This window comes from Lathyrus oleraceus, chromosome 5 (genome assembly GCF_024323335.1).
Source record: "Lathyrus oleraceus cultivar Zhongwan6 chromosome 5, CAAS_Psat_ZW6_1.0, whole genome shotgun sequence".
Lineage (NCBI taxonomy): Eukaryota > Viridiplantae > Streptophyta > Magnoliopsida > Fabales > Fabaceae > Lathyrus > Lathyrus oleraceus.
In genome coordinates, this window is record NC_066583.1 from 322882809 (window position 1) to 322909725 (window position 26917).

General features: G+C 39.9%; 1 protein-coding gene across 1 annotated transcript in view; it reads left to right on the top strand.

The window, feature by feature from the left end:
* Nucleotides 1-5456: 5456 nt before the first annotated feature.
* The window catches only part of LOC127080427 (plasma membrane ATPase 1), a 50281-nt gene continuing 28820 nt past the window's right edge, over nucleotides 5457-26917 (top strand). The window contains exons 1-13 of the mRNA XM_051020746.1: nucleotides 5457-5510; nucleotides 5652-5771; nucleotides 5843-5941; nucleotides 6366-6503; nucleotides 6589-6723; nucleotides 6868-7047; nucleotides 7187-7393; nucleotides 7482-7601; nucleotides 7799-7918; nucleotides 8003-8125; nucleotides 8206-8310; nucleotides 8401-8545; nucleotides 8638-8787. Of these exons, the coding sequence (XP_050876703.1) occupies nucleotides 5457-5510; nucleotides 5652-5771; nucleotides 5843-5941; nucleotides 6366-6503; nucleotides 6589-6723; nucleotides 6868-7047; nucleotides 7187-7393; nucleotides 7482-7601; nucleotides 7799-7918; nucleotides 8003-8125; nucleotides 8206-8310; nucleotides 8401-8545; nucleotides 8638-8787 (1696 nt within the window). The remainder of the gene's footprint in view (nucleotides 5511-5651; nucleotides 5772-5842; nucleotides 5942-6365; nucleotides 6504-6588; nucleotides 6724-6867; nucleotides 7048-7186; nucleotides 7394-7481; nucleotides 7602-7798; nucleotides 7919-8002; nucleotides 8126-8205; nucleotides 8311-8400; nucleotides 8546-8637; nucleotides 8788-26917) is intronic.

Below are 26917 nucleotides of genomic sequence, written 5' to 3' on the forward strand. Positions count from 1 at the left end.
TGTTATCATACAAAGGGTTCTACCTAATGGGTGCTACCTAAATAGAACAAGAATCGACGAATGGAGCAAGGAAAGGAACCAAGGATAAGGGTGGATGGCGATGCCAGAAGCAATCGACTTACAGGTAGATGGCGATGCATGAAGCAATCGACTTACAAAAGGGATGGCGATGCATGAAGCAATCAGTTTACAAAAGGAAGGATGAATACGTGCTGGTTCTGTTAAGTTTTGAAAATGATTACTCGACGTTGGATCGAGGTTTTGATCTTGTTTTAAAATGGGTATCGGGTGTTCGTTTTAATTCTTGTATTAACAGATGAATAAGGAATGAAAGAATAAACATTATATACTTCATGGGAGAGGGGTACACTTGTTATGAATGGGGGTTGTTCCTGGCAATCACACAATAATAATATATGCCTCATACATCATACAAGTAGGCCACAGTTAACAATCAAGTAAGCAATCAAGTATATGATCAAATCAAAGAATTAAAGAATAAAATAATGAAGCATTAAACAATGTATGAGAAGTGTAAACATGTTAAGCAATCAAACAATAGAAGCATGGATGAAAGAAATAAGTATAGAAAATATCAGATGAATCAGACAGATGAAACTATGCACACAAAGGATCAATGAATAATTTAATCGGGAAATGATGCAGGGATCAAATAAAATCAAGATGAAAGGCCTCTAATACATGCCATATGAGATGAACAAGGGAGGATCAAAAGATCTCTTCAATTACCTTAAGCAATCCCTAAGTCAAACATCGATCATAGAAAAGTCAACTGAAAAGTCAAGTCAACTTAAGAATTATCAAATAAATAGTAAATTAATCAAGAAAATTATGAAAAATTAAACTAAGTAAGGTGGGGTCAGGACATCATCATCCCCCAAAAAGATTTTAAAAATAATGTGAACTAGTGTATAAATTAATTGAAATAAAACAGAAGTCAAATGAAAAGTCAACCAAGCAAACTAGGTCAAAAATAAATCCAAAATAAATTAAAAATGGGAAATAAAATTCCAAAAATCAGAATCTAAAAATCAGAATCTAAAAATAATTTTAAGTCATGAAAATAAAATTAATAAAAAAATGTGTGTTAAAATGGTCCATTTGAAATAAATAATTGAAATAAAATATTAACATAAAATAAAAATGAAATAAAAATTAATTAAAATTAAATAAAATATTAATAAATGTAAAAAATATTTTTTGGTATTTTTATGAATAAATAAAATATTTTTATTAATTAAAATAAAGCAGAAAATAAAATGAATTAAAAATTGAAAATAAAAATAAAGTGGAAATGAATGTGTTGGTGGGCCTGGCGAAGCGTCGGGTTCGAAAAGCAGGTGGGCAAAGGCCCACGATCCAAGCGACATTATAACTCAGCGTGTGACATAATAATGTAACATTTTATTAAATAAGTTATGTGAACATATGCATCGACCGGTCAAGTGTTTTTTAAAGTCACTAAATGACAAAACAGTGTGGACGGGTGAGATTGCAAGCAGCGCGCGTGATCCAGTGGACACGAAGACGACACGACATCATCTTCATGAAAAGTAACCCTAGCTCCATGAAAATGAAAGAAACACGAAAGAAAACAGTAATCTTTTCCAAACTTCAACTACAAAATGCAACCTCCATGATTCACCAAATGGCACGACATAAAAAGCAAAGTTCAAGTATGCAATGTGAGGTTCAACATGGTATTTTATTTCAAGTGAAATGGTAACTTAAACATGGTGAAAAGTGAATAATAAGGGACCCTCATGAACACGGATACAACAAAAATTAATGTCACAAAACTCAAACTTAATAGCAATGCCTCATGTTGAAGGCTTTATAAGCATGCATAGAATATTGTTAACATGGAAAATAAGCACGAAACAAGCATGGCATAATGGAAAAATAATCATGAAGTAAGCATGGTGAACATGAAAAAAGAGTAATGAACAAGTATGAATGAGCAAGGTCATGGAAGAGAGTAGTAAGCTTACCTAGTGGATGCAAGGTCCACTGCCTCTTGGTATTGGAGAGGATGGAAGGAAAATGAGGTGCTTTGAAACTTCAAGAACTTATGAAAATGAAATGGATATTTTGCTTTCCTTGCTTAATTTAAGAATATCAGCCGCCACCACTTCAGATTAGGGTTTTTAAGCTTTAAATATGATGGATCCAACATTCTTAATGGGCTTGCAAAAGTGACTTGTTTGATTATGTGCAACATGTGCCAAAAGTGAGGTGGTGAAAGCAAGCTCTAATTGTGGCAAAACTTAAGTGAGTGAAAAAAAGCAAATGGCCAAATGAGGTAAAGAAAGAGGGTTGGTCGATTTTGCAGCTTTATTGGTTGTCTTGGTCTGGCAAGGAAACAATCCAACAAAGTGACTTTGTGACCTTGTATCTCGATGAATACATGACCAAATGACAAGGCAATGCAAACAGTAGGAAGAGTGCATGGAGCTTAACATATTTCATGTTGAACACAAATTGAAATGATGAGTGGAAATATTTGAAAAATGTCCATAAAGTTCAGGTTTCATCATGCCAACAGGTTGGGCCAGTTTGGCCTAAATGCTGTCTAAAAATTGAGTTCATGATGCCAACTTTAGATGAGTGCATCTCTCAAACCAATGATCCAAATGGGATGATTCCAAAAGGATGTGAAAGAGGACATGTCAAGGTGTAATTTTCATGAAGAAAGTGTTTTCAAAAGATGCCTTCAAGTGCAAGAAAACTGGCCCATACGTCTTGACAAATCTTGAAGATTTTGGACTTAGAAAATTTTCAAAGTGTCCTAAAATAATGTCTCACTTTGACCAAGTATAACTTTCTCAATTTTAATCCAAATGAAACAAACTTTATATCTCTAGAAATCTTGGAACAAGGGGAACAACTTTCATGTTGGGGAAATTTTCAAATGGAGCTTGCATCTTGATGGAAAATGGGCTTAAAGTGGGTGCAACAATCATGAAAACTTGCCCAAAATGGAAAGTCAACTATTTCCAAATTTAGTAACGTTTTCAATTCCTGATTAAATGATGAATCCATGATCCAACCTTGATCAAATTTAACATGTAGGCTCACTTAGGCATGAATTTTGAGATTCCACTTTCAAAATGTCAGGAGTTGACTTTTCTGGCCCCACAGTTGACTTTTCCCAAACTGTCTAATTCTCGATTCCATTGATCAATTGAAGCACCTCTGGCTCAAATAAAGAGCTGATTTTTTGTATGTAGACCCTTGTGGACATATGGAGGGCCATGGAAAAGAGTTTCACCCAAGGAATAAAAAATAAGCCGATTTTATACCAAACCCTAGTTTTAGGGAAAAATGATTAGGAACTGATTGCACTGATTGCCAATGGATCTTTCTGAGATAATTGTGAATCTTCCTAGGCCAAGATGCCTCTCTAATAATTATATGGATGAGCCCCTATACTTCCAACCAAACATTGCCTGTTGCAGGTAGCCATCAAACCCTAATTTCCTGATTAAATCCAGATGCACACTCTGAGAGCTCTAAATCTTCCACTGATGAACTGAGAACCATAATAAGACACTTGGACCCCCTTGAGACCCTTGAGACTTGTATACTTGTAGAATGAAGTCCCAATCTCAATTTTGCTTTGTGTGGGCTCCATCTATTAAGGAGTGATCAACCAGACACTGATTTCCCAAGTCACTAATGTAGTATGTAATGAGTATGACCTAGTATGATGCTAATGCAATGTGAAACAGAATCCCATGCTTCCAATAAAAATGAAGGGTAAATGTTGGGGTATTACAACTGCCCCTATTCAATCAACTAGAGACCCGAAAGGAAGATAGCAGCGGCTTTCGCACTTTCGAGGTATCAAGGGATTGAATACAATAAAAAAACCTGAAAATTTACACTGAAGTGAGATGAAGTAATAATGTCTGTCAGAATCGGCAAGTCTTGAAAAAAAGAATTCGTCTGGTACGGTGAAAGTCGGTCTGAACACCGAAAAAGAATGTTAGCTTGAATACCAAAATAAATGGTAACATAGAAAGTAACCATGGCCTGAATGCCGCTCATCAGTCTGAATATTGGAAGTAACTTGGATCTGAGCATCGGAAGATACTAAATTATCAAACATCGTTCTGAACACCGGGAAACTGGCCTGAACGCCACTTCGGTTAGAATACCGGAAAATTGGCCTGAACGCCACTTCGGTCTGGATACCGGAAAATTGGCCTGAACGCCACTTCGGTCTGAATACCGGGAAACTGACCTGAATGCCACAAGTTGCATCGACCTGAACGTCGGAAGCTTCTTCGATCTGAACATCGGAAAATTGGCCTGAATGCCACGTCGGTCTAGATACCGAAAACTGACCTAAATGCCACAAGTTGCATCGACCTGAACGTCGGAAACTTCTTCGATCTGAACATCGGAAAATTGGCTGAATGCCACAAGTTGCGTCGACCTGAACGTCGGAAACTTATTCGATCTGAACATCGGAAAATTGTCCTGAATACCACTTCGGTCTGAATACCGAAAACTGGGCCTGGATGCCACAAGTTGCATCGACCTGAACGTCGGAAACTTCTTCGATCTGAACATCGAAAAATTGGCCTGAATGCCACTTCGGTCTGAATACACTACGCCAAAAAGGTTTTTTAACAGCGCATCTTAGACAACGCTTTTAAAAGAAAGCGCTGTCTAAGGTTAAAACAAAAATAAAACACGGAAAATGTTCTAAAAAAATAATGAAAGCGCTGTCTAAGGGGGGGTCTTAGACAGCGCTTTTAGAAAGCGCTGTCTAAGACCCCCCTTTAGACAGCGCTTTTAGAAAGCGCTTTTAAATATAGACCTTAGTCAGCGCTTTTGAGAAAGCGCTGTTTAAAGTCTTTCAATTAAAAAAAAAATTAAAACCAAAAGCGCTGTCTAAGGTGGGGGTTTAGAAAGCGCTTTTGGAAAGCGCTGTCTAAGGCATATCTTAGAAAGCGCTTTCCACAAAAGCGCTGTCTAAGGTCTAATTAAAATTAAATTTCAGACTTCTATTTTCGTTCTCAGTTCTTTTTGTTTTCCCTCCTGCGATTAAACCCCTCCAGCGAACCCTAACAGCGAACGAGAATACATTGTAATCATTCGGTTTCAATACCAGAAAGTGTTTGAAGAATCGGTTTCAGAACGTCATTTCTACTGCGGTATGTTCTTCATTTCTGCATTTTTTCATTTCTGATTCAGTTCGTCATTTCTACTGCGTTTTGTTCGTCTTTCACCGTTTCCGAAACCCGCAATACGTGAAACAAATTACACAAAGGTTATTCGTTATCGATTGCATAATTTTGTAATTTTGTAATTAAGGTATGCCCATAATTTTGAAACAAATTATGCCCATTAGGTTCCATAATTTTGTAATTTTAACTCATTTTGATTTAGAGCTCAAAATTGAAGGGGAGCAGAAAATAAAGAAAATGGTGGAAGGGACTATGTCTCTTGATGCTGTTATAAAGGAAGCTGTTGATTTGGTATGTCAAAACATGACACTGATACATGTGTCTGTGTCTGTATTGCGTCGATGTGAAACACTGAGACGTGTCAGACACTATACACACCTTCCATCAGAAGTATTAGACATTTGATAAATTTGGAATTTGTTGTATGTATAGGAGAACATTCCTATTGAGGAGGTATTTGATAATCTAAAATGCACAAAAGAAGGTTTAACCTCTGAGGAAGTACAAGAGAGGCTTGACATGTTTGGATACAATAAACTTGAAGAAAAAAAGGTTAGAATCCTGACTTAAGTGCTTATATAGTTTCTTACCAAATTGTTATGTAACTTTAACTTCTTGTACAGGAAAGTAAAATACTGAAGTTTTTAGGGTTTATGTGGAATCCTTTGTCATGGGTTATGGAAGCTGCTGCTCTCATGGCCATTGCTATGGCACATGGAGGGGTAAGTCTCTTCCTTTTTTTGTTTGTTTTGTTATTTCTCAATGGTTTTCATTATTTCAAATCATACAAAATTAGAATAACTATGAAACTGTACTCTTATAACCTTTGGTTAACTTGATTTGAAAGTTACAAATGTTATTCATTTTACAAAAGGATTATGGAATACATACAAGAAAGATTTTGGTGGTAGAAGTTTGTTAAGGTGAAAAGTCATGTTTGAACTTTCAACTAGTGTTTTTAAAACCAGACCGTCTAGTTTAACTGGTTGAACTAAGAACCGATTAGTCCGTCTGCTGGTTCAATCAGTGTGTTTCAACTTATTGAACCATTATCTAGAAGTCTCACCGCTAGATCTTCGGTCCTGGTTTTAAAACAATGGTTTTTAATATCAACCGGTTTAATATAACAACGCTTTGATTATGCAGGGAAAGCAAGGAGATTATCAAGATTTTGTTGGCATAATTATTTTTCTAATTATAAACTCAACCATAAGTTTCATAGAAGAAAATAATGCTGGTAATGCAGCTGCTGCCCTTATGGCAAGATTGGCTCCAAAAGCAAAGGTTCTTCTTCTTCTTCTCTTATAATCTCTTTGTTATCTTGTCTTGCTCATAGTTTCTTTGATTTCTAATTATATTTGATTAATAGGTACTTCGTGACGGAAAATGGAGCGAAGAAGATGCTTCGGTATTGGTCCCTGGAGACATAGTTAGCATCAAGCTAGGGGACATCATTCCTGCCGACGCACGTCTCCTTGAAGGTGACCCTTTGAAGATTGATCAGGTAAAATCTATAAAGTACTTTGAAATTACTGATGCATGATTCAAGCGTCACAACGAATAATATCTTCCACGAGTTTATTGATGTTGATATCAGATTCTAGATTTCTTGTAATTGAAGTTATGTTTTTGCTGTTTGTACTTTTAGTCTGCTCTTACCGGAGAGTCACTCCCTGTGACTAAACATCCCGGAGAAGGAGTATATTCTGGTTCAACTTGCAAGCAAGGAGAAATTGAAGCCGTAGTCATAGCAACTGGAGTTCACACATTTTTCGGAAAGGCAGCTCATCTCGTCGAAAACACAACACACGTTGGACATTTCCAACAGGTACATAATATACTAAATAATGTATCGCAGACAAAAGCGATTTGTTCAAATTCCACTATACTTACATTGTTATAGCCACTATTTGACATCACCGAATGTTGTGACAGTAATGCTCACTGCGTGACAAATATTATTACAGGTTTTGACATCTATTGGAAATTTCTGCATCTGTTCAATTGCTATTGGAATGATTATTGAAATCATTGTGATATACGATGTCCACGGATATGGTTACAGAAACGGTATTGATAACCTTCTAGTGCTACTAATTGGAGGTATCCCTATTGCAATGCCAACTGTTCTTTCAGTTACAATGGCTATTGGCTCACATAAGTTATCTCAGCAGGTTTGCAATTAGTACATTGATTATTCCAACATTTCAGTAGCTTTTTAAAGATGTTGTCAAGTTTTGATCATATGCATCATTGTTGCAGGGTGCTATAACAAAGAGAATGACTGCTATTGAAGAAATGGCCGGAATGGATGTGTTATGCAGTGACAAAACAGGCACATTAACTCTTAACAAGCTTACAGTGGACAAGGAAATGATTGAGGTTTTAATCTTATTCTTTCTAAAGATAAAATAGAACATCGCAATTACTTGAGACATAAGTTTCTTTTTTTGTCAAAAGTATACAAACAGATAAATATTAGTATTCGGAAAAACCCGAGTTTGAATTCTGACTGAAACAATCTTTGACCAGGATGTATATTAACTTTGTTTCCCCTAACAATCATGAATATCTGGCAGGTTTTTGCCAAAGGTGTTGGCAAGGATTTGGTTGTACTTATGGCTGCAAGAGCATCAAGGATGGTGAACCAAGATGCAATTGATTGCGCAATCGTTTCAATGTTGGCAGACCCAAAGGAGGTACAGACTCTTCAAAGTTTGTTTTCCATCATGTTGTGTAGTTGAAATTTGGTTAGTCTACTAATAGTCCTTTGGTTTCGCAAGGCACGAGCTGGAATAAAAGAAGTTCATTTCCTTCCGTTTAATCCAACTGATAAAAGAACTGCCCTTACATACATTGATGGTGCTGGTAATATGCACAGGGTTAGCAAAGGTGCACCAGAGCAGGTAATACATAATTCATTCTCGCTTTTCAAGAACCACGCAACCTACCGATCATTGATAAACTTTTCTCATATACTGTGTAGATTCTCAATCTTGCACAAAACAAGGCAGAAATCGAACGGAAGGTTCATGCGATGATTGACAAGTTTGCAGAACGTGGACTTCGTTCTCTTGGGATTGCAAGACAGGTTTATTTCCCTCTTACGAATTCTTCATAATCGGATAAGTCAATTATCATGTATTCTTTCCTTAGCACCGAAGTTTTTTTTTTCATATAGGAAGTACCGGAGGGAAGTAAGGAAAGTGCAGGAGGACCATGGGAGTTTGTTGCTCTTCTCCCTCTTTTTGACCCTCCGAGACATGATAGCGCAGAAACAATCAGAAGAGCTCTTGATCTTGGCGTTAGTGTCAAAATGATCACTGGTACGTTGTATCACAGTACCACCGTCATTTGAAATTGAGTCAATGATTTTATATAATGCAAACTATACTCATGCTACAAAAAAAACTTTCAGGTGATCAACTCGCAATAGGTAAGGAAACGGGAAGGCGTCTAGGGATGGGGACTAACATGTATCCTTCTTCATCACTGCTCGGTGAAAATAAAGATCAATTAGGTGCTGTTTCCATTGATGATCTCATTGAGAAAGCTGACGGTTTTGCTGGTAAAAAGCGCTGTCTAAGGGGGGGATTAGAAAGCGCTTTAGGCAAAAGCGCTGTCTAAGGGGGGGGCTTAGACAGCGCTTTTTGAAAAGCGCTGTCTAAGGTATACCTAAAAAAATTAAAATAGGAGGGTCTTAGAAAGCGCTTTTGGCCAAAGCGCTGTCTAAGGGGGTGGGGCTTAGACAGCGCTTTTCAAAAGCGCTGTCTAAGGTATACCTAAAAAATTTAAAATAAGAGGGTCTTATAAAGCGCTTTTGGCCAAAGTGCTGTCTAAGGGGGGGGGGGGGGGCTTAGACAGCGCTTTTAAGATTTAAAAAAGCGCTGTCTAAACCTTTAGCAACGGAGGTTTAGACAGCGCTTTAAAGCGCTGTCTAAGGCTAAAAAAAGCCCTGTCTAAGGTCTTGTTTGTTGTAGTGATACCAGGAAAACTGACCTGAATGCCACAAGTTGCATCGACCCGAACGTCGGAAACTTCTTCGATCTGGACATCGGAAAACTGGCCTGAATGCCACTTCGGTCTGAATATCGGAAAAACTGGCCTGAATGCCACTTCGATCTGAATACCGGGAAACTTTCATGCCTGTCAGTATCGGCAGAAATAGGGGAGATGATAATTGAGGCGGCACGTGGGCCAACGACCCATGCTGGGGATAATAAGTCATGCACAACCTTCAGTCTGAGAACTGGAAACAAACTTCTGGTTTATCACTTGGGATACCGAGAATGTTTTATGCTTCACATGCGTATGTTTGAATTTTTCAATGGCGTAATGCTCCATGAAAATGGAAATGCTACGCGATCTGGGAGGATGCAATGGAATATGATTCTACATGCAGGGACGCTAAATGCTGGGGAGAATGCCAAGCCGAGGCAAGGAATCCTGCCGGGGAAATGATTAAAATCTCCTGGACCCTGGCACTGCTGTTGGAGATGCACAGCACAACGAACTCTGTAGGGAGATATCCGGCCATGCGGTGTTCTGGCAATAACAAAATACCGAGACTCAGACTGGGGAGAGAATGGCACTGAAAGCTTGCTGCTGAGGGAAGCGACGGTGGTTCTGGCAACCATAATCTGCGAGAGGGATGACTCAGCAGGGGAAGCAAACACCGATACGGAACCGAGATTCTGCTTCAAGGAAAGAGAACATGGATCTAGCGTCGAGATCCTCGATCTAGCATCGAACTCTGAGGAGCAGCTGCTTCTGTTGGGAAGATAATAGTCTGGAACTGTCAACTCCGCTGGGGATATACAATTTGGCACTGTCAACTCTACTGGGGAGTGTATAACCTGAAGCACATGCTTGGGGGAGTACAGTAGTGAGAACCTGCTGGGGATTGAAGAAATCGACGTTTGGACCAACTTTGCAGGGATAAGATACCAAACTCCAACTGTTGGGGAAAACATCCACGATCATCTGCTGGGAACATTGAGGAAATGCCCCAAGTGTACCTGTTCTGAATAGACGATCCAAAGCACTTAAACTTTACAGCAATTTTAAATATTTATTGAGCATGTACCTGTAAAGCTCTTATGTTTCATGATGCAATGTTTATCAAAAATTCGGACGTCATTTTTGCAAACAAAACAGTAAAATGAAAATGAACATGGAAATATTCTGAATAACATGATTTTATTGATTGAATGGCCCCTAAATAGGCATTTACATCAGGAAGCAATCCCTAGAAAGAGGCAATCACACAAAAGATAAAAATAGAAATTAATCTAATGGCAATGTGAAATGGATTTCTATCGGGTTCCAATCCTGCTATGACTCGCTCGTCTTCAATATCCTCCAGATGATCAGCTTTCTGAAAAAAAGTGACTGGACTGTTTCCTATCCTTCGAAAGTTTCCAGTTATCGACACAAGATGAGATTCAGAACTACTCAAAACGCAGTCATTCGCTTAATCCCTAACTTTTGCCTGGATCTCCCTTTCGGGTTTTCAATCCACCGGGATACCCATTTTTGCCTAAGTTGCCTTTTCAGGTTTTCAACTTACCGGGTGTACAATCTTTTCATTTTTAATCCCTAACTTTTGCCCGAACCTTTTTCATTTTCTTGGTTCGCCGGGATGCCCATTTTTGCCTGGACTATTCTTTTTATTGTCCAGCGGGTCTATTTTATGCGAAGTATTTTTTAACTGCGTCTGAGTTCACAGGGGAAGTGAAGTCTTCACCGTCCATAGTTGTAAGCATTAAGGCCCCACCATCGAAAATCTTGGTGACAATATATGGTCCATCATAGTTAAGAGTCCACTTGCCCCTGTGATCTGTCTGAGGAGGAAGGATCCTTTTCAACACTAAATCTCCGACTTGGAAGCATCGAGGACGCACTTTCTGATCAAAGGCTCTCTTCATCCGACTCTGATACAACTATCCATGACAAATGGCTGCCATTCGCTTCTCTTCGATAAGACTCAACCCATTGAACCTTGTTCGAATCCATTCAGCTTCGTCTAGCTTGACATCCAACAGGACTCTTAGAGAAGGAATCTCCACTTCAACAGGTAGGACTGCTTCCATACCATACACAAGGGAGTAAGGGGTTGCCCGGTCGATGTACGTACTGAAGTGCGGTACCCATGCAAGGCGAAGGGTAGCATCTCATGCCAATCTCTGTACGTAACGACCATCTTCTGCACAATCTTACTTATATTCTTATTTGCTGCCTCAACAACACCGTTCATTTTAGGATGATAAGGGGAAGAATTGTGATGCTGAATGCTGAAGTTCTGGCAGAACTCCTTCGTCATTTTGTTATTGAGATTAGAACCATTATCAGTAATGATTCTTTCGGGAATCCCATAACGACAAATGATTTCTTTCTTAATGAATCGGGAAACCACATGTCTGGTGACCTTCGCAAATGACGCTGCTTCGACCCACTTGGTGAAATAATCGATGGCAACAAGGTTGAAGCGATGCCCATTGGAAGAAGTCGGCTTAATCTTTCCAATCATATCAATGCCCCACATAGCAAACGGCCACGGCGAAGATATCATATTCAGAGGATTTGGCGGCACATGCACCTTGTCAGCATAAATCTGGCATTTATGACATTTCCGAGCATATTTAAAATAATCAGATTCCATGGTCATCCAATAATAACCCACTATCAACAATTTCTTAGCCATTCCATGTCCACCGGCATGAGTATCGAAGGAGCCTTCATGAACTTCCTGCATTAACATGTCCGCTTCGTGTCTATCCACGTATCTGAGCAATACCATGTCGAAGTTCCTCTTATACAACACATCGTCTTTGTTCAAGAAGAAACTACCTGCCAATCTTCTCAAAGTCTTCGTATCATTGTTGGATGCCCCTAAAGGGTACTCTTGATTCTTCAGAAAGCACTTGATGTCGTGATACCAGGGCTTGTTATCAACTACCAGCTCAGTAGCAAACACATACGCGGCTCTATCAAGGCGCATAACATCGATCCTGGGAGCATGGTTCCATCGAATCACCTTGATCATGGAGGATAGAGTAGCAAGAGCGTCTCCCATCTGGTTCTCATCACGAGGTATATGATACAGCTTTACTATTGTGAAGAAGGTCAACAGTCTTCTCGTGTAATCTCTGTAGGGGACCAGATTAGGCTGGAGAGTATTCCAATCACCATTCACTTGATTGATCACCAGAGCCGAATCTTCGAAGATGTCCAGAGTCTTGATTCTCAAATCAATGGCTTGCTCAATACCCAAGATACAGGCCTCATACTCAGCTTCATTATTGGTGCACTCGAAAGTCAGAAATTCCAGTCCAATTCCACTCCCTTTGGCATTGACGACCCCATCAAACATCAAAGTCCACTTTTCATCTGGATCAGGTCCCTCCTCAACAACTGGCTCTTCACAGTCTTTCATCCTGAGGAACATGATGTCTTCATCTGGAAAATCAAACTTCATTGGCTCATAATCATCAATCGGTTGTTGAGCAAGATAGTCTGACAGAATACTCCCTTTGATGGCTTTCTGGGATGTATACTGGATGTTGTACTCTGTCAGTACCATTTGCCAACGAGCTACCCTTCCGGTGAGAGCTGGCTTCTCAAATATGTACTTGACTAGATCCATCTTGGAGATCAGTAAGGTTGTGTGAGTCAGCATGTATTGTCTCAACCGCTTAGCAGTCCATGCAAGTGCACAACATGTCTTTTCAAGCATTGAGTATCTCGACTCACAATCTGTGAATTTCTTACTCAAGTAGTAGATGGCATGCTCTTTCCTACCTGTCTCGTCGTGTTGACCGAGAACACAACCCATGGAATTGTCAAGTACTGTCAAGTACATAATCAGCGGTCTCCCTGGGACTGGAGGCATGAGGATAGGAGGATTCTGCAAATACTCTTTTATCTTCTCGAAATCCCTTTGACAATCATCATTCCACCTGATAGCCTGATCTTTTCTCAACAACTTGAAAATTGGCTCACACGTGGCTATTAGGTGAGAGATGAACCTCGCAATGTAGTTCAACCTCCCTAAGAAACCACAAACTTGTTTCTCTGTTCTTGGCTCAGGAATTTCTTGTATCGCTTTCACTTTGTCAGGATCCACCTCAATGCCTTTTTCGCTAACAATAAAACCCATCAGTTTTCCAGATCTCACCCCGAAAGTACACTTGTTCGGATTAAGCCTCAACTTGAATTTCCTCAAACACTCAAACAGTTTCCGCAGATTCACCAAATGCTTTTCTTCCGTCTGAGATTTGGAAATCATATCATCAACATAAACCTCGATTTCATGATGAATCATATCATGGAAAAGAGTCAACATAGCTCGTTGATATGTTGCCCCAGCGTTTTTCAGACCAAACGGCATCACCTTGTAGCAGAAGGTGCCCCATGGGGTTATGAAAGTTGTCTTCTCCATGTCTTCTGGTGCCATCTTGATTTGATTATAGCTAGAAAAGCCATCCATGAAGGAGAATACAGAGAACTGAGCCGTGTTATCCACCAAAACGTCGATGTGAGGTAATGGGAAATCATCTTTAGGACTAGCTCTGTTCAGATCCCGGTAGTCAACACACATCCACACCTTTCCATCCTTCTTAGGTACGGGAACAATATTTGCAACCCATGGCGGATAATTGGTAATTGCTTGAAACCCTGCATCCAATTGCTTCTACACTTCTTCCTTTATCTTGACAACCATCTCTGGTCTTGTTCTTCTGAGCTTTTGCTTGACTGGAGGACAATCCTCTTTGAGAGGCAAACGGTGCACCACAATGTCTGTGTCAAGCCCTGGCATGTCCTGATAAGACCAAGCGAAGACGTCAACATACTCTTGCATTAATTCAATCAGCCCCTTCTTCACACTGTCTTCTAAAGCAGCCCCTATACTGATTTCTCTCCTATCGTCCTCGGTGCCAAGATTAATCACTTCAGTAGACTCTTGGTGTGGTTGAATGACCCTTTCCTCCTATTTCAACAACCTGGCGAGCTCTTCAGGGAGTTCACAGTCTTCATCACCCTCTTCTTCAGCTTGAAAGATCGGATTTTCAAAGTCGAAGCGAGTCGTAGCAGAACTGTTATCAATAGGATCCGGCGACGTGCATCTGCATGAGTGATGGTATGTGCTTATGAGTGTGAAAAAAGTGAAAACTAAACAAAACATTGCCAAAATATTTTTTGATTTTTGATTTTTGAAAACTACAAAAATAGAAAAACGGTGAACAAAATATTTGAATGCAAAAAGACGTCCTTTATTTATGATAAAAATGCAGGTATCCACATAGATGAGCCCTACAATGAGTCATTACGCCCTGGGCGGAACGTAAGACTTGGACATGCATGAACAAAGAAAATTACTCTTCAAGAAGAGTGACTTGGATAATCTCCTCAGAAGACCAATTGTTGATGACTTCACCCGGGACCCTCGGACGCACCCAGTTGTCAATGTCGCAATCACTATCCCCATCTTCTTCGTCGATTGCAGATATCTGGCCATACTGAATGATGGCAGCGTTGGAGAAAGTAATCGGCCCCTAAAGAGTCTGAGGCACTGAAGTTGTAGAAGTCAATGATGGCTGATACCCAATCCCGAACTTATCTTCTTTCATCGGTAATTCCAACAGACGTCCCCAACCGGGGGAAACACCTGACCCTACCAAGGCCTGTGTCTGCTTGAAGGACGAGATAGAGGCACCTGCTTTAACCTCTTTCACCGGAGCTGCATCCTTGATCTGAACTGCCTCAAAGGCTAGACACAGGGTCTCATGAACTTCACCTTCTACCTCTACGTACTTGAATGTAGACAGGTTACTGACCAGAATGTCCTCTTCACCACAGACAGTGATAATTCTTCCATTGACCGGGAATTTAATCTTCTGATGCAGAGTTGAGGAGACTGCCCCAGCATTGTGGATCCAAGGACGACCCAACAGGCAGCTATACGAGGGACTGATATCCATCACATAGAAGACGGTGTTGAAGGTTTGTGATCCAATCTGAATTGGCAATTCTACCTCTCCAAATACCGACCTCTTAGAACCATCGAAGGCTCTCAAAACAAGATCGGAAGGCTTCAAGATCAAACCTTCTACATCTAACCTTGACAGGACTCTCTTGGGTAGCACATTGAGAAAGGAACCTGTATCCACCAGAACATGTGATAACACAGTGTCTTTGTGTAAGATCCCAATTTTGTCCCTAAGATCCCTCATGGCATCATAACATTGCATTTGGCATTGCCTCAAGGATCACAAGCATTTTGGTTCCCCTTACCTTTGGTTGGGACTCCTTGTGAGTGGTTTGAGATCACCAAGCATGTTTGAATTTTATATCATTTCTTTTCTTATTTTATTTACTAACCAAAAGCACAAAAATATGTCACTAACATCTTTTGTTTGTTGCTTAAGCAATCACAAGGTCCAAAGCTCCTAGGAGATCATCTGTGCAATGATAAGGCCAAGAAAAGATGAGAGAAAGCATGGTAATGGTTCCCAAAGCTCTCATCCATCAAATATGTCTCCTAAGTATCTCAATTCATCATTTTGATCAAAGCAACTCAAAGGGTTTGAGGTTTGTCCCCCAAAGAAACCCTAATTCATCTGTGCACCACAATGCCTTGCTCTTGAAGCAACCTCAACCCATGATCAAATACAATCAAAGAAAGTTCTTTAATTCATAATTTCATGCATATTTGAACTTATGTGAGTGTCCTCAATCATCAATTCATCAAGATATGGGTTGTGGACTTGAGAAGTTGATCAGTCAATCCCTTTAACTATTTTGAAATGCACTGAGACCTAAAGTTTTATGTGTTGGTCAAATGGAGATGGTTCCAAAAGAAAAAATTTTCTTAAGGCAAATATGAACAACTTTCATGTTCATCAAAATATGATTTGAAGCTTGGAAGGCCATCTCCCATTCCAATGCATTATAGGTCATTTTGACTGAAACCCTAATTGTGGGTCAACTTCCCAAGGACATAACTCATTCATTTTTTATGATTTTGAGGTGGGATTAAATGCATTGGAAAGAGTAGGATGTATACTTCAAATGTTATGTTTATAAAAATTTCAAAATCTCAAAGGAAATACATGTGATAATGCAAGACATTATAGGTCCTTTTTGACCAAATGCATTGAAAAACAAAAAAGTCCAACTTCAAGTGCCCATGACTCTCTCATCAAAAATCCAAATGATGCAAAATATAAGTCCATCTTGATTGTCTTGAAAATATCTACAACTTTGATGTTGGAGGTTTTTTCATTTGAGGCTTGCATCATCAAAAAAGAAGGGCTTGAACATTGGCCAAATTTGGAAACTTTGCCTTGACATGTTTTGCACATCACACTTTAAACTCAAATTTCATATATTTCCACACTCCAAATGGATTTTTTCCCAACATAACAATTGTTACTTACATCAAGACCTTTCCAACCATTACTCACATGATCATATTTGGATTTGGAAAATGGTATTTTCAAAGAGTTGAACATTTAGGCATAATTATGAAATGCACATGAAATCTTGATACACAAGCAATTGCCATTCAAACTACACGTCCAATTCAACTTGGTTTGTGTTCAGCATGCATTTCCATCTGCTTTTGGGCTTTGCACGCGCCTGTACAGGCCCATGCATGAAGGATCCAAATTCCATGCACATGAGAATTCACCTTGCTTACAGTTTGTTTTGCTATAAATAGAAGGGTTCAACTTCATTCAAAATCAACCTAAAGGCGCCTGAAACCCTGCTGAAGTGATTCCCCAACCTCACAAAAGAAGCAATTTCCAGTTTTCTTCAAATTTTTCAAATCAAAAATTCAACTTCATCTGGTTGAATTCTTAGATCTAAAGCTTCTAAACCTTCATCATTTATCTCACTGATCTTCTGTTTTGGCAAAGCAAGCAAGGAATTGAGCTCAAGTTACCAGAATTCAAGCTTGCTCTTCAACTGGTATTTCATTCGAATCTCATCATCCATTGACCTATTGGCTTAGATCTTGTGTTGGCTGAAGTCCTCTCAATAGAGGCATCATGATTATGCATTCAATTTTTGAAATCCATTGAGTTCATGATGAACACCAGATTTTTCAATTTCCGATTTCTCACACCATGAAAATCTAGAGTGAAAATGGATGGTACAGGGATGATGTGCATCATCCCAGCTTTCCAAAGATGTATAGATCGTGCATTTTCATTAAGGTTTGGATCTCTGCAACTCTGGCCGGAATTCTGAGGCTCACCGGAGAAGACGGTGGCTCCGGTGGCCATCTCAACTCCAGATTAATTCCTGGCCACACGATCTTGTTTCCAGATCTAATCTGGACCGTTCCATGTTATGACTTGTTTTAATGCTGCCTGTGGTTCAGTTGACCAAGGCGTATGGTGGGAGCGCATCTCTGGAGCGTATGATCTTCCAACTCAATTAATGAGCTCAGATCTAACGCTCCTTGTTTTTTTTGCATTTTTTATTTTTTTCTGATTTTATTTTCTTTAATTCCAATTATTTTCAAAAATCAATATCTCTCTCATATTTAATCCAAAAATTATGGGACCAATTGCATTAGTCTCCACATAAATTCTAGTTTCTATTTCTGATTTTTAATATTTTTTATTTTGTCATTTGATATTTTTTGTGAATTTTCTCTTTTCTGGTTATTTTTAATTCATTTTAAATAATTTTTGATATTCAAAAAATACAAAAATATTTTCCTAACCTATTTGAATGATGATGGATCTATGAAAAATATTCTCATCAATTTTTAAATTGATTTGAGATTTATTTGAGATTTTAGTTCAATTAGGTTATTTTTACTCATTTTAATTGATTAAAAATAGTTTATGACTTTTAAAAACGCTGAATTTTTTTGTCAAACTTTGTTTGACCTTGTTGAACTTAGGATAAATTACTTGAACCTTTCAAGGTTGATTTGAGGTGATTTTGAAGTTTGACCTTTCCATTATTTTTAATTCAAGTTTATTTTAATATTGAAAATGCCAAAAATATTATGCTTATTGTTTGATCTCCAATCTTCATCTCATTTCTGATATATCATTGTTTGACTTTGACTTTCAATGTCATTTGGTCAATACATATGGATTGGTACATATTATTTCATCTTATGCATTTTGATCTTTCCATTTCCTTATCCTTTCTTCATCTTCTTCTTCATCTTCTTCTTCTCCTTTCCTTTTGATCAATGAGTTGAAGGTTGATAAGTTGACATTGATTAGGGAGACTTAATCTTCCTTGATTCAAATCTAATTCATCTTGACCAATTGATCAAGTGAATGGCTTTGCATTAAGGATAGGTTGTCTTCTAAATCATGCAAAAGGCTTAAACCAATACAAGATCAATTATCATTTTCTTTTTGGCATGGCAAGTTGTTGGAACTTGGTTCACTAATCAAGACTTCTAACTTGTGTTGTTGCCTACATTATTATTGACCGGCCTCAGATAGTTGTGACTTCTACATAAGTCCAATTACGATTGCTTAACATAGTGCTAAATTTGCCTTATGGCACACTAACTACTAACACTAACTATTGACAATTAACATTTACTTTTTGCTCTTTACTTTTATGCAATTTACTATTCTTGCACATATTATCCATTTGCTTTTCTCTTTGCTCATTTGAGCACATGTTTATGTTAATGCCATTTGCCTTTTGCTCACTTGAGCACATAATTGTGTATATACTATTGTGCTTGTGTTTTTGTTTTGTTTGTTGTGAACCAAATGCAAAGAAATGGACTTAGTTTCTAGGACTTTCCCTATGCAAAGAATGGAGAATTGGACTTAGATTCTAGGACCTTCCTTATGCAAAATTGGAGTAAATGGACCTAAATGATGAAGATGGATTAGAAGGACCAAATCTCTAAACTCACTCTTGTCCATTTTTGATTTACTTCATGGAACTTTTGATGTGTGTGTTTTTGTGCTAGGGAATTCTACTTGAGCTTAATTGGAGGACCATTGCCATGATCATTCAAAGTGAAAGATATAAGACACATTGAGGATCTCTTATGAGACTTGTTTGATTGCTTATGCTTTGTGATTGCTTATTCCAAAGGATGAGAGCTACTTGGATCATCAATATGATCTCAAGAGAGGAACTCCTTGTGTGGTTTTGTTCTCTTTCCCCTCACCTCTTGTATGTTTAGGACGTAGCCCTTCTTCTTCTTCCCTCCACTCTAACCCAAGCCAAAACTCTCTGTGCAAACATTTAACCTTTGTTTTCAAAACATTAGAAGCCTAAGCCTTATGCTTTTGATTTTCAAATTCTCTTTTCATAACACTTATTTTGAATTGAACTTTTAAGTCAACTTTGACCATTTTTGTATATACTTCTAATTGGTAAATATAACCCATTCAAATGTCTTTTGTGGTTCCAATGGCCACTTTCATAATCAAAATCTTTCATAACCTTTAGCTATTAGGTTTGAGTTATCCTTGTGGTAGATGTAATACTCACCTATATCCTTAGTGATGGACAATAAGTCTTCCATGCTTATTATAGGGTTAACCCCTCACTAGCATGTTGAAGCTATCCTCACATGGTGGATTTGTGGTTTGGTTGAGTTTTCTCCCTTTGATAACAAAAGACCTTAAGGCTTTTGGACCAATCAATTCACCAACTTTTTGAGATTTTTATCCCGAACTACGAGGTTTTGATCCTAATCTTTTTATAAGATGGTACATAGGCAATGGGTTTATCCATCCAAACACAAAATGTAAATAAACTTGTATATTCTCCTCTCATCTCTTCAATCATGTTTGCACAAACAAAATTTTCACAAAACAACAACCTTGCAACAAGTATGAAAAGGGCTCCCTAGGAGTACCTAGGATGTTTTGGGTGCCTAACACCTTCCCATTACATAACCAACCCCCTTACCCAGATCTCTGTTCTCTTTTACTATTTTTTGTTAAAACTATTAGGTTTTTGTTCGCTTTCTAACCATTCCTTTGGATAAATAAAAGTGAGGTGGCGACTCGACTTGTATGATTTACCTTGGATTTAGTCAATATCTCTAATGGTAATGAATACCCCGCTACAGAAAAGTGGCGACTCTGCTGGGGAACTATCATTTGCCTAGTGGGTTTTGCCTACTTTTCATGCTTGCTGTGTTGTATTGTCTTGTGGCATATTTTTGTGCAATTTGGGATTACTGTATTGTATGTAATGATTGAATTGCTTGATATTAATTCCTTGTATGCTTGGTGATCTTTGTGAGATGAGTTCTATACCCGGACTCAAGTGCACTTAGGATAGGAGAATGGCGTAGTCTTGTTGACTTGTGTGGAGTTATTCCTTAGCAAGTTGACTTGAAAGCCCATTCACTTGGTGGAGGTCATGTTGGGATCAATAATGTCACACAAGTAAGTTGTGGTTAGACATTACTCTTTCCAATATAGACCTTAGAAGCCAAGGACCTTAGTTTACCAAGCCCATCTTGGCCTATTCTTAGGATGTAGTGCGAAAGTCGTTCAAGTGTAAGATTTGATACGATTGTTATGCGATACTACACTCATAAGAGTCTCTCTTGAGAATATTTTTGTAATACGAGTAGTCGTTTCTCCGATAATATCCGAAAGATGGGATGATGACTATGAGAACCTCTTGTAGAACATGTTTGGCAGGTTTAAACCCTAGTACATTCCCTTTGGGTGGTTCTTAACCTAAACTCCATGCTCGTGACTTGCAACAAACCCTTGATTCATGGTTGATCCGTTCATGTATCCTTAATATCAATGGAACTTGGGTGTAGATAAGGTGTAAGCCATAATTCACCAAAATGGATGATTGATATTAAGGATAATATGATCCATCCCATGACCTTTGTTTGGTGTGCTTTGCTTGATCCTTGAGTGTGATTGTTGCATTCATAATCTCATTTGCATCCATATCATCAATAATGAAGAAAATTGTCAAGGAACTTAAGGGGTTTATTTGCAAAATTTTCAGACATGGAAAGACAAAGAAGGAATACAAAGAAGTACAGTTTCAGGCAACCAGATTTGAAAGGGTTAAGGAATCTGACATCCTATGTATTAGATCCTTGGGTTTCAAGGCTCGTTTTGGGAAGCTTCTTCCTCTTCTGACTACTCAGGTGGATGAAGGGTTGATGAGTCTATTGGTGTAGTTTTATGATCCTTTGTACCGTTGCTTCACGTTTCTGGATTTTCAGCTTTTGCCTACACTTGAGGAGTATGCCTACCTTGTGGGTATACCTATTCTAAACTAGTTGTCGTTCAGTGGCTTGGAAAGTATTCCCACTTCTCAAGAGATAGCTGACATGTTGCATATAGATGAATCTCTGGTTGGTGCTCATATGACTACCAAAGGTGGAATTCAAGGTCTCCCTTCTGAGTTCCTCATTGCTCAAGCTACTGTGTATGGGAAGGCCATGAGTGAGGATGCCTTTGAGGCCATATTTGTACTTCTCATCTATGGATTGGTATTGTTCCCCAACATCGACAAGTTTGGGGATGTGAACGCTGTTAGGATTTTCTCTACTCTTAATCCCGTTCCGACTCTGTTGGGGGACACTTATTTCTCTTTGCATATGAGGAATGCAAAGGGTGGTGGCGCCATTGTGTGTTGTTTGCCTCTGTTGTATAAGTGGTTTATTTCTCACTTACCGCAGAAGGTCGCCTTCAAGGAGAACAAGGGATGTCTACGGTGGTCCACGAGACTCATGTCTCTCACTAATGATAATATCTCTTGGTACAACCGTGTGTATGATGGTGTGCAGATTATCGACTCTTATGGTGAATTCTCCAATGTACCTCTTCTTGGTACATGTGGTGGGATTAACTACAACCCTGTTTTAGCACGTCGTCAACTTGGGTTCCCCCTAAAGGATAAACCCAAAAACATTCTGCTAGAGGGTGTGTTCTTTCAGGAGGGTAAAGATCCCCAAGGCTTAAAGGGCAGAATGGTCCGCGCCTGGCGTAAGATTCATAGGAAAGGAAGGAATGAGTTGGGTCCTAAGAATTGTGTTGCTATGGAGCCGTACACTGCTTGGGTTAGGAAGCGAGCGTCTGAGTATCTCATGCCTTACGAGTATCTGAGACCTACACCTTTGGTTATGGTTGGGCCTTCAACCCTCCCTAACCAAGGAGTAGAGGAGTTGAAAGACGAAGACCGATCACGTGCCTGGATCCGTGAAAGGGAAGAGTTGCTTCAGCAGATCAAGGAGAAGGATGCTTTGATTGAGTTCCTCGAGCATCAAGTTATTGATGATTCTAATGATGCATGGACTTCTCTACTTCCTCAGTCTTCCAAGTTTTGGAAAAGGAAGTACGATCGACTCGCCAAGGAGAAAGCGAATATGGAGGGAGCCTACGAGAGGGAGGTGAAGAGGCTTCGTGCACCTTATCTTCCTGTGTCCCGAGCTTTAGATGATTGTTTCTAGGGATCCATAGGATAGTTATTTTCCTTTTCTCTTGTATATGATTGACAATGCTATACTTCTTTCCCGATATTATCTGATGAGATATTTCCATATGTGATAAATGTTTAATATTTCCAAAAATTTGCAAATAGAACCCTAGAGATCCTTTGAAATAAAAAACAAATCATATGCACAAGCATTGCATGCATCATGTGCATAAGCAGGTTTTGTTCCCGACTTCTTGTCCTGTGGTCTAACTCTGTGTTCTTCATTTATTTTGAAGACAAGCTGACTCACCGGTACTACACCAGAGCCAACATTTCCAAACTGATGGATCATCTGGAACAAGAGAACCGCGAGCTAAAAGAGGAAGTGGCCAGATTAAGTGCCTTGATGGAATCATTCTTGGCTGCCCAGAGCCAGTCTTCTCCGACGCCTTCAACTCCTCCCCAGAGGACATTCATCTCTGAGTTTGTCTCCTCAACTGTGCCTGTAGCCAGTGCACATTTGCTCCAACGGCCATGCCAGCCGGATTCCCGTGGGGGATGCCTCCTAATTTCATGCCTGAGGGTCTTGCTCCTAACTTTGCTTCTATGCCGGCATCTAGCCTTGTCCTTGTTGTTCCTCCTCCTGTCGTGCATACTATGCCCAGGGTAGACGACACCATCTATCATTCTGAGCCATCTGAAGGCCCAGATCTCTATGAGAAGATGGACGTTATGAACGATCAATTTCTTGAGCTTCGCAAGGAATTGAAAACTCTCAGAGGAAAGGATCTTTTCGGCAAGTCTGCTGCCGAACTTTGCTTGGTTCCCAATGTGAAGATCCCAGTGAAATTCAAGGTCCCTAACTTTGAAAAATACAAGGGAAATACTTGTCCTCTCAGCCACCTGGTCATGTATGCCAGGAAGATGTCGACTCAGACCGACAATGACCAATTGCTCATCCACTACTTTCAGGACAGTCTGTCCGGTGCCGCTCTGCGTTGGTATATGGGTTTAGACAGCGCGAACATCCGATCCTTCAACGACCTTGGCGAGGCCTTCGTCAAGCAGTACAAGTACAATGTGGATATGGCTCCCGATAGGGATCAATTGAGGGCCATGTCCCAGAAGGACAAGGAAATGTTTAAAGAATACGCCCAGAGGTGGCGAGAGTTAGCAGCACAGATCGTGCCTCCGCTGGAAGAGAAAGAGATGACTAAGATCTTTTTGAAGACCTTAAGTTCTTTTTATTATGAGCGGATGATTGCTAGAGCTCCTTCTGACTTCACCAAGATGGTGAATATGGGGATGCGTCTAGAAGAAGGGGTTAGAGAAGGACGTCTAACCAGAGAAGAAGGCTCTTCTGCCAAACGTTATGGGGCGTTTGCGAAGAAGAAAGATGGAGAGGCACATGCTGTGACCTCCCATGTGAAACCAAGAAGACCCTCTGTGAGGAGGAAGACTGTGCGTCCTATTAGTAACCAGCACCAGGTGGCTCATATAGCACCTGACTTCAGAGACAATCAACAGTACCAGCAACATAACAATAATCAGCAACCACATCCGCAATATCAACATCAGCAACACCGACCGCAACAGCAGGCTTACCAGCCTTGAAACAATAATCAAACCAGCACGAGTTACGAGAGGAAAAGGGTCACCTTCGATCCTATCCTGATGACATATGCAGAATTATATTCCTCTTTGATAGAGAGGAAGTTGATTACTCCAAGAGACCCGCCGGCTATACCTGCTAACCCCCATTGGTGGTATAAGCCCGAATTACACTGTGTTTACCATTCTGGTGCTCCCGGCCACGATGTTGAGAATTGTTACCCTTTGAAGACCAAGGTTCAAGACCTTGTGAGGTGTGCATTCTGTGTTTCGAGGACGTAGGTCCTAATGTGAAGAAGAACCCATTGCCCGAGCATGGGAAATCTGTCAATATGGTCCAGGGCTTCCCTGGCAAGTATAAGGTCAAATACGTCAGTCATATGCGACAATCACTGGTCGAGATGCATCGTTTGTTGTATGATTATAGTCACTACGAGCATGACCACGATAGATGCCGAGTCTGTTCTGTCAACCAGAGAGGTTGTCGCCAGGTGCGCAAAGATGTGCAAGAAATGCTGGATGAAGGAGTTATTGAGATCCTTCAGAACAGAAATGTTGATGAAGATGAGCCCGAGGTCAATGTGATTTCTCTAGTGTTTCGGATCCCCGAGCCTGTTATCATCAAGTATGATAGTAGCAAGCAAAAGGCGTCTCCTACACTGATCATTAAGCCTGCCGGTCCTGTACCGTACTCGTCCGAAAAGGCGATTCCCTATCGCTACAATGCTGTTACGGTGGAAAATGGGAAAGAAATGTCCTTACCATCCTCCTCTGTTGTTAACATTGCAGATGTAAGTGGTTTGACCCGCAGCGGTCGTGTGTTTTCGGCACCTCCCAAGCCCCAGGCTAATGCTGATTTTGTTGAACGCCCGATTGGGAATGCTGTGAGCACTCCGAATCCGACACCTGTTGTTAAGCCCTCCTCTACATTGATAACTCCTACTTCCGTTGGCCCAAGCGGCAATATGGAAGAAGATTGTGATGAGATGCTAAGGCTCATCAAAAGAAGTGAGTACAATGTTGTAGACCAGCTTCTACAAACGCCATCCAAAATATTGGTGTTATCATTGCTATTAAATTCAGAACCACACCGAGAGGCTCTGCAAAAGGTTTTGGATGTGGCGTATGTGGATCATGATGTCACAATAGAACAGTTCGATAGCATTGTCGCAAACATTACTGCTTGTAACAACTTGAGTTTTTGTGACTCTGATCTCCCCGAGGAGGGAAGGGACCACAACCTGGCATTACATATATCTATGGGTTGCAAAGACGACGCCATGTCCAATATGCTGGCGGACACTGGGTCATCATTGAACGTATTTCCAAAATCCACTCTCTCGAAACTTTCATATCAAGGGCCTCCCATGCGGCAGAGTGGAATTATTGTGAAAGCTTTCGATGGGTCGCGTAAAACGGTGATTGGGGAAGTTGACCTCCCAGTCAAAATCGGACCGAGTGATTTCCAGATTACCTTCCAGGTTATGGACATTCACCCATCGTACAGCTGTCTCTTAGGCAGACCATAGATTCACGAGGCAGGCGTCGTGACATCCACTTTACACCAAAAACTGAAATTTGTGAAGAATAAGAAGCTGGTGGTGGTAGGGGGAGAAAAGGCTCTCCTGGTCAGCCATTTGTCTTCCTTCTCATATATAGATTCTGAGGATGAAGTTGGAACTCCTTTCTAGGCTTTATCCATTGCCGAGCCTATTGAGAAGAGAACTCCTTCATTTTCTTCCTATAAAGATGCAAAGTTGGCCATTGAGTACGGTGCGACTGCTGGTTTAGGAAAAATGATTGAGCTAGAAGACAACAAGTCTCGGGCTGGCATAGGTTATTCGTCTGGGGTCTTCAACACGCAAGGGCTGTTCAAGAGTGGAGGGTTCATCCACACCAGTCAGAGAGAGGAAGCTGCTGCCATCTTGGAAGAGGACGAAGAGGATTCTGGCAACTTCGTCATCCCTGGGGGAATCTGCAATAATTGGGTCACTGTGAATATTCCAACAGTTATCCATAAGTCAAAGTAATGTTCATTGTGTTTAAAAACCCTCCTCCCATGCCAAAACAAGGAGTAATGACATTGTTGGCGCATAAATACAATGATATTTTCATTCAATAAATTCATGTTAAATGTTTGTTTTTCCAATCATTTTCCCTTTTTGCTTTTTTGCATGAAATTGGTGATCACATAAAACCTAAAAATAAAATAAAATCAATCTTTTCATTTGCATAATGATTTGCCTTGTTTGAATTCTAAAGCTTTTCATATCCAAAATCATTATGCAGGTTGATCAAACCCATTGAACATAATGATCCAACACCATCTCCCAATTTTGAGTTCCCTGTATTTGAGGCAGAAGAAGATGATGTTGAAGAGATTCCTGACGAGATTACCCGTCTACTTGATCATGAAGAGAAGGTCATTCAGCCGCATCTTGAGAATCTGGAAGCAGTCAACTTGGGGTCTGAGGATTGTGTGCGAGAAGCAAAGATTGGGGCACTTCTGGAAGAATCTGTTAAGAAGGGGTTGATTGAATTGCTACGAGAGTATGTTGACGTCTTTGCTTGGTCGTATGAAGATATGCCAGGTCTAGATACTGATATTGTGCAACATTTCCTACCCTTGAAGCCTGAGTGCGTGCCTGTAAAGCAGAAGCTCAGAAGAACTCATCCTG